At 67.6% G+C, this 7,002-nt stretch overlaps 3 protein-coding genes across 3 annotated transcripts; 1 reads left to right on the top strand and 2 right to left on the bottom strand.

Annotated features, from left to right (window-relative positions):
- The first annotated feature begins 1,379 nt into the window (after positions 1 to 1,379).
- Positions 1,380 to 3,524, top strand: LOC309668859 (cathelicidin-2-like). Its single transcript, XM_082479388.1, has 4 exons — positions 1,380 to 1,556; positions 1,785 to 1,892; positions 2,005 to 2,088; positions 3,378 to 3,524. The coding sequence occupies exons 1-4, from the start codon at positions 1,383 to 1,385 to the stop codon at positions 3,486 to 3,488; spliced, it is 477 nt and encodes a 158-aa protein (XP_082335514.1). The 5' UTR covers positions 1,380 to 1,382; the 3' UTR covers positions 3,489 to 3,524.
- A 948-nt stretch (positions 3,525 to 4,472) lies between these two features.
- LOC309669248 (cathelicidin-3-like) lies at positions 4,473 to 5,444 on the bottom strand (the record flags this gene model as incomplete). The annotated part of the gene is made up of 4 exons (XM_082479857.1): positions 4,473 to 4,650; positions 4,764 to 4,847; positions 4,959 to 5,066; positions 5,271 to 5,444. The coding sequence occupies 4 exons, from the start codon at positions 5,442 to 5,444 to the stop codon at positions 4,555 to 4,557; spliced, it is 462 nt and encodes a 153-aa protein (XP_082335983.1). The 3' UTR covers positions 4,473 to 4,554.
- A 455-nt stretch (positions 5,445 to 5,899) lies between these two features.
- Positions 5,900 to 7,002, bottom strand: LOC309669034 (cathelicidin-B1-like; the record flags this gene model as incomplete). Its single annotated transcript, XM_082479607.1, has 4 exons — positions 5,900 to 6,028; positions 6,180 to 6,263; positions 6,383 to 6,487; positions 6,772 to 7,002. The coding sequence occupies 4 exons, from the start codon at positions 7,000 to 7,002 to the stop codon at positions 5,900 to 5,902; spliced, it is 549 nt and encodes a 182-aa protein (XP_082335733.1).

Below are 7,002 nucleotides of genomic sequence, written 5' to 3'. Positions count from 1 at the left end.
GGAGCTCTGCTGATGGCGACGGGCGCCACCGTCCCACTGGGACTACCGGCTCCCCGCGACCTGGCCCGGTCCGTGCTGGAGACCCACGGGCAGGAGCTGAAGCTCCTCAAGGTTTTGGGAGTCACCAGGACGGTAGGAACGGGGTTTGGGTGATGGGGTGGGGGGTACCCATCTTGGCGGGGATCCCTTTTTTCCCTGCCGGCGTTGGGAAGCCGCCGACGGCTCCGTCCTTCTCCCCACGGCAGATTTTCGACTGGGGAACCCATTTCAGCATCAACTTCACCGCCCGGCAGCCCGCCTGTCCCAAAAACCTCCCAGACCGCCGCGGCGCCAGCTGCCGAAGCCGACCGGGCAGGGTAAGCCTGGGACCGGGTCCTCCCCCCCCCAAAAAAAACCCAGACAGCGGGGGGAGGGGAGGGGACAGAAAGGTGTCCCCAAGGCGCTCAGGGTCGCTCCGTCCCCCAGGTACAGCGGTGCACAGCCCAAGTCTCCGTCTTCTCCTTCCTGCCCGACGTGCCGCTGTCGATGGTGGAGTGCAGCCGGGAGACGGTGAGAGGTCCCGGTCCCCCCCCATCCTTTTGGGGACACAGCAGTGGGGATGTCCCCACCACCACCACCCTTTTGGGTGGGGGACATTTTTGGCCACAGGGTGAAGCCCACCCTTATTTCTTCCCCCCCCCCCCAGCAGCCCGGCGGCAGCTCCCCCGGCTCCCCATGAGCCTTCGACACCGGTCCGCGTCACCCATCATCATCATCATCATCATCATCATCATCATCATCCTTGCGGCCACCCCTGCGTCCTCGCCCCCCCGCCGGCACGTCCCTCTCGGGGACATCCCGTGGTCCCCCGTCCCCCGCGGGACTGGAATAAAGATCTTTTGGGGTCGTACGTGTGCCTATGTTGGGGGGTGACACAGATTGGGGGATTGGGGGGTTCGGGGGGGGCCACCCCCCGGCATTGGGCAACGGGGATGGGGCAACCCGGGGTTGGGCAAACCCGGGGGGCACTGACCCGACACAGGCAACGTGCCCGGTGTCACCTCTGTCCCTGCGAGTCCCTGTGCCCCCCCGGGGAGTGGGGACAGTCCCCAAAATCCCAAACCCGCCCCCCCCACCATGCCCAGCCAAGGGGCTCCAAGGGTTGGGGACACCCTGGGGAGTGGTGCCGTGTCCTCGAGGGGGACCAGGCGTGTCACCACCCACACTCAGGACACCCCCCACATCATGTCCGTCTCCCCCCCCCCCAAAAAAATAACCGCCACTTTGTGGGATGGGGCCAGGCGTTTCCGGAGGGGGGAGCCGAGTCCCGGGGCGGGATCCCCAACCTCCTGGGGAGGGGGGATAAAAGGGGACACCGAGGGGGGGTGGCCGTGGGGACAAGGATGGCGAGCTCCTGGGCGCTGGTGCTGGCGGTGCTGGGGGGGGCGTGCGCCCTCCCCGTCCCGGCCCCCCTCGCCTACACGCAGGCGCTGGCTCAGGCCGTCGACTCCTACAACCAGCGCCCCGAGGTGCAGAACGCCTTCAGGCTGCTCAGCGCCGACCCCGAGCCCGCCCCGGTGAGTGCCACCGCTCGGGGACACCACCGGGTCCCCCATGGGGATCCGGCGGGGGACGCCCGAACCTTGGCCTGGTGGGGGTGGGAGGATTTGGGGGCGCGGGGTGGGATGCTCTCCCCAGGTTGGGTCCAGGTACCCGGTGATGGGTGGCATCTCTCCTTGGTGGGTGTCACCACACTGTCACCTCGTGACACCCCACACCCCCCCACCATGACCGTGACCCCGCAGGGCGTCGAGCTGAGCGCGCTGCGGGCGCTCAACTTCACCATGATGGAGACGGAGTGCACCCCGAGCGTCCGGGTGAACCCCGACGACTGCGACTTCAAGGAGAACGGGGTGAGGATGAGGATGGGAGGGGTGGGGGGGATGGCACACCAAAGAGGGGGTCCTGGGGGTCCTCAGTAGGGGTCCTCAGGGTGACGCTGCGTGTCCCGTGTCCCCCCTACAGGTCATCAAGGAGTGCTCGGGGCCGGTGGAGTTCCTTCAGAGCTCCCCCGAGATCGACCTGCGCTGCAACGACGCCTCCTCCAACGTGAGTCGGGGGGGGATCGGGGGGACAGCACCCACCCCCGGCACCCGCTGAACCTCCATGGGGCCACCCGTGGGTGGGTTTTGGGGGCTGTCCTTCCTCCTGCCCTGCGTCTTGGGGGCTGCTGTCCCCAAAAGGGACACCCTGATGGCTCCGTCCCACCACGATGGCTTCAGCCCGCGGGCGGTGGGGGGTGGGATGGAGGGAGGGGATGGTCCTGGGGCACCCATGGGGTGTGGGGTGTAGGGTCCTGCAAGGGTGCAGTGGGGTCCCAGATGGGGGTCACGGGTGCATGGACCTGGGTGTGGGGTCCTGGGTGGGATTCCAGGTGGGGGGACCAGCTCCTGGGTGCAGGGTGGTGCGTGTGGGGTCCTGGATGGGGGTCCTGGGGGTGGGACCTTGGGGGTGGGGTCCTGGGTGGGATCCTGAGTGCAGGGTGCCGGGTCCTGGATGGGGTCTTGGGTGTTGGGTCCCCAGTGTGGGGTCCTGAGTGTTGTCCTGGTGGGTTCCTGGGTGGGATTCCAGGTGTGGGGACCTGGGGGCAGGGTGCAGGGTGCCGGGTGTGGGATTTTGGGTGTGGGGTCCAGGATGGGGTCTGGGGTGGGGTTTCAGGTGTGGGGACCCAGGTGGGATCCTGGGTGCAGGGTGCCGGGTCCTGGGTGGGATTCTGAGTGTGGGGACCTGGAGGCAGGCTCCTGGTTGCAGGGTGTCGGGTGCGGGATCCTGGATGGGGTCCTGGGTATGGGGTCCTGGGTGGGATTCCAGCTGTGGGAACCGGGGGCCAGGGTGCAGGGTGCTGGGTGTGGGGTCCTGGATGGGGTTCTGGGTGTAGGATCTTGGGTGTGGGGTCCTGGGTGGGATTCCAGGTGTGGGGACCTGGCGGTACGGTCCTGGGTATGGGGTCCTGGGTGCAAGGTGCTGGGTCCTGGATGGGATCCTGGGTGTGGGGTCCTGGGTGGGGTCCTGGGTGCAGGGTGCAGGGTTCTGGATGGGGTCCTGGGTGTAGGATCTTGGGTGTGGGGTTCTGGGTGGGTTCCTAGGTGGGATTCCAGGTGTGGGGACCTGGGGTCAGGGTCCTGGGAATAAGGTCCTGGGTATGGGGTCCTGGGTGCAGGGTGCTGGGTCCTGGATGGGATCCTGGGTGGGGTCCTGTGTGGGATTCCAGGTGTGGGGACCTGGGTACATATTCCTGGGTGCAGGATCTCGGGTGTAGAGTCCTGGGTGCGGGGGTCCCGAGTACGGAGTCGTGTCCCCCACCACCACCCCAGTGACCCCCGTTATCCCTCCGACAGCCGGTTCTCATCCAGCGGGGCCGGTTCGGGCGCTTCCTGGGCAGGATCCGGCGTTTTCGGCCCAGGATCAGCTTCAACGTCCACGCCAGGGGCACCGTCCGCCTGGGCTGAGCGAATAAAGGGGCCCTTCGCGGCCGGAGCGCGTCAGCCGGGCTCCTCGCTGCCTCCGGGGTTCGGGGCTGGCGGGGGGGGGGGGGAGACTGAGGCACACGGGGAGGGGGTGCGGGCAGGAGCCGGGTGGGCTCCTCTCCACACATCGTTCACCATCCCCACATCCCACCACCCCCCACCTCAGGGATCAAGGGTGGCCCCCCCCGCGGGGACGTGGAGTCAGCGTTGGGGATAGGGGCCAGCTCCCAGGGCATATCAACCCCCCTCCCCCCCAAAAAGAAGTCATTCACATCCCACCCCCCATTGTCCCCACAGCGTCATCGCGTCCCCACAGCGTTTTGTCCCCAAAACCAGTGGCGTTGGCTGAGGGGAGGGATGGGGGGGGACACGGACGACTGGGGCTGTGTGTCCCCACCCAGGGAGCTAAAAGAGAAGGGGTGGGGGGGGTTCAGCTCCCGAGGGACCCCCATGGCACACCCCAGCCTGGGGGGGACCGGGCATCGACCTCAGCCGTGCCACCGGGGCCGTCACCGGCGGTTTTGGGATGGAGACACAGGGACGGGGTGCACAGGGATCCTCGTGACCTGTGAACGGCCACCCCGGCTGCAGCCCCGGCTCTGGTGGCCTCGCGGGACCTCGGGGATGTCCCCCCCCATCACCTCCCATCCCCTCCACCCCCGCAATGGGCCAACAGCCTGGTGGGCTTGTGCCCCATATGCGCCCCCATGGCGTCCCCGCGGCTGGCACAGGTTCCTGGGGACCCTCTGGTCCTGAAGGTCCTTGGGCGCAGTGGGGGACCCAGTCTCGGAGACCCTACAGGAGACCAGTGCCGCAATGAGGCTGTGGGGCCGGGACGGCGCTGTGCCCGTTTCAGGGGGTACTGACCCCACTCCCCCCCCACCCCAGGACCCTCCTCCATCAGCATCACCTCCCATCCCATCATCCCCCCTGGTCCCCGGCAGGAAAAGACACAGCGGGGCCGGGAAGCAGCTTTATTTGGGGTGCGGGGGTGTCAAGGAGGGGGGGGGTCCCCAAGATGGTGGCCCCTCGAGGGGGGGCGGGGGGCTCATTTCCTCTTGAAGGCCTTGAAGAGGTTGATGCCGGTGGACACCGTCCTGATGGCGACGCGCAGCAGTGGCCAGAAGCGCTTGACGCGGACAGGCTGCAAGAAGAGGACGTGTCACGGGGTGGGGGGGCCAATGGGGACCCCCCCCAAATCCCCCCTCTAGGCCCCACAGCGTGTGTGTGTGTGTCCCCAGGACGTCCCCAACTCACGTCCACATCGGGGTCCACGCAGGTGACGTCGAGCACGGGGCGGGTGCCACCCTGGGGAACGGGCGCGGAGCACTCCTTGATGAGCTGCAGAGAGCGGGGTCTGAGCGTGGGGGGACACAGAGGGGACCGTCCCCAGGTTGGGGACCCCATGGGAGGTGGGGGACACCCCCTATGAGCCCCCCTCCCCGCTCTCACCCCATCCTCCTTGAAGTCGCAGGCGTCGGGGCGGGCGCCCGAGCGCGCCGGGCATCGCGTCTCCATGACGGTGAAGTTGAGGTGCCGCAGGGAGCTGAGCTGGATGTCCTGCAGGGGACGAGGACAGGGTGACAGTGTGGTGACACCCACCAAGGAGAGATGCCACCCATCACCGGGTGCCTGGACCCAACCTGGGGAGAGCAACCCACACCGCGCCCCCAAATCCTCCCACCCCCACCAGGCCAAGGTTCGGGCGTCCCCCGCCGGGTCCCCATGGGGGACCTGGCGGTGTCCCCGAGCGGTGGCACTCACCGGGGCAGGCTCGGGGTCGGCGCTGAGCAGCCTGAAGGTGTTCTGCACCTCGGGGCGCTGGTTGTAGGAGTCGACGGCCTGAGCCAGCGCCTGCGTGTAGGCGAGGGGGGCCGGGACGGGGAGGGCGCACGCCCCCCCCAGCACCGCCAGCACCAGCGCCCAGGAGCTCGCCATCCTTGTCCCCACGGCCACCCCCCCTCGGTGTCCCCTTTTATCCCCCCTCCCCAGGAGGTTGGGGATCCCGCCCCGGGACTCAGCTCCCCCCTCCGGAAACGCCTGGCCCCATCCCACAGAGTGGCGGTTATTTTTTTGGGGGGGAGGGGGACACACATGACGTGGGGGGGTCCTGAGTGTGACCTGAGTGTGGGTGGTGACATGCCAGGTCCCCCTCGAGGACCTGGCACCGCTTCCCGGGGTGTCCCCAGCCCTTGGAGCCCTTGGCTGCGCATGGGGTGGGGGATTTTGGGACCTTGGGGACCGTCCCTGCTTCCCAATGGGGCGCAGGGGGGACAGGGCGGCACAGGGACCTGCAAGGTGACACCGGCAGTGTTGCAGGGACATTTATTGCAAGCAGAGCACCCGGGTGGGGGGTACAGGAGGGGGGGACAGACGGACACGGCATCACCCGCTCAGGGTTGGGGTTTTGTGAGGTTGAGCTTGTCGCGGATCCAGATCTTCCCGCACTGGAAGAAGCTCCTAAACCGCTCCTTGATCTTGGCAAAAAAATCCTTGAGCCTGGATGTCTGGATACGGCCGAGCTGGGAGGAGAAGGAGGGACATCAAACCTCAGGGAGATAGGGGTGACCTTCCCCCCCCGCCCCCCCCCCACACACACACACTTTGGGGACGTGCCCCACGGAGCGGGTGGCAAAACCAGGGGTCACGGTGCCATTTCAGGCACCTTCTTACCGCAGTGCGCACCCTCTCGCAGGAGAGCTCGATCGTGGGCTGCTGCTGCTCCAGGAAGACAAAGCCCCGGCACCAACTCACCGCCTGCGGAAAAGCAGAGGGGGACACGGGTGACACGAGGCCGAGAGGAGTCCAACACACCCCCTCCCGTGCCTCAGTTTCCCCATCTCGCCACTGGGGACGGCAGCGGGACAAAGCCTCACCCCGAGCCAGCGGCTCTTGCAGGCGGTGGTGGCCGTCCCCGGAGTGCGGCATGTGGTCTCCTCGACGGTGAAGCTCAACTCCTGCCGGTGCCGCAGGTCTCCGGACTGGGAGAAGGGACAGAAGGTGTCAGGGACCCGCAGCACTGCTGTCCCCAACACCCAGCCCCAAAATGGGCCAGATCCAGCCCGGAAAGGGGCCACATCCAGCTCGGAGATGGGTCAGACGCAGGCCTAAGCTGGGTGGGCTCTATCCCTGCAGGGGGTCAGATGCAGCACCAAAATGGGCCGGATTTAGCCCCCAAACGGGCAGGATTTAGCCCCAAAATGGGCCGAATCCTGCACCGCCCAGGCCCGGTGCTGCTTGCAGGGTGGAGGAACTCAGCGCTCACCCAGCCGGGCTGGTCCTGGGCCTCCCGGAGCCGCAGGACATAGGGACTGACAGCCCTCACGTTGAGCAGCTCCACAGCCGCCGAGACGGCGTCGCCGTAGCTGACGGCCAAGAGTCCCGGTGGGACAGATCCGGCCAAGCCCAGCGTGGATCCATCCGACGCCGGCGTGGTGGCCTTGGCCAGTCCCAGCAGCAGCAGCAGCAGCGGTGGCACCGCTCGCCACAGTCTCAT

This window comes from Vanellus vanellus (genome assembly GCF_965231255.1).
Source record: "Vanellus vanellus genome assembly, chromosome: 2".
Taxonomy (NCBI): domain Eukaryota; kingdom Metazoa; phylum Chordata; class Aves; order Charadriiformes; family Charadriidae; genus Vanellus; species Vanellus vanellus.
Note: the sequence above shows the minus strand (reverse complement) of the source record. Positions and strands in the feature narration are given on the sequence as shown.

Bases quoted from the DNA above. Each gene is read 5' to 3' on its own strand.
- LOC309668859 (XM_082479388.1), top strand. From the start codon at position 1,383: ATGGCGAGCTCCTGGGCGCTGGTGCTGGCGGTGCTGGGGGGGGCGTGC. The intron at 1,557-1,784 runs GTGAGTGCCACC...GTGACCCCGCAG, and splicing joins CCGACCCCGAGCCCGCCCCG to GGCGTCGAGCTGAGCGCGCT. The intron at 2,089-3,377 runs GTGAGTCGGGGG...TCCCTCCGACAG, and splicing joins GCAACGACGCCTCCTCCAAC to CCGGTTCTCATCCAGCGGGG.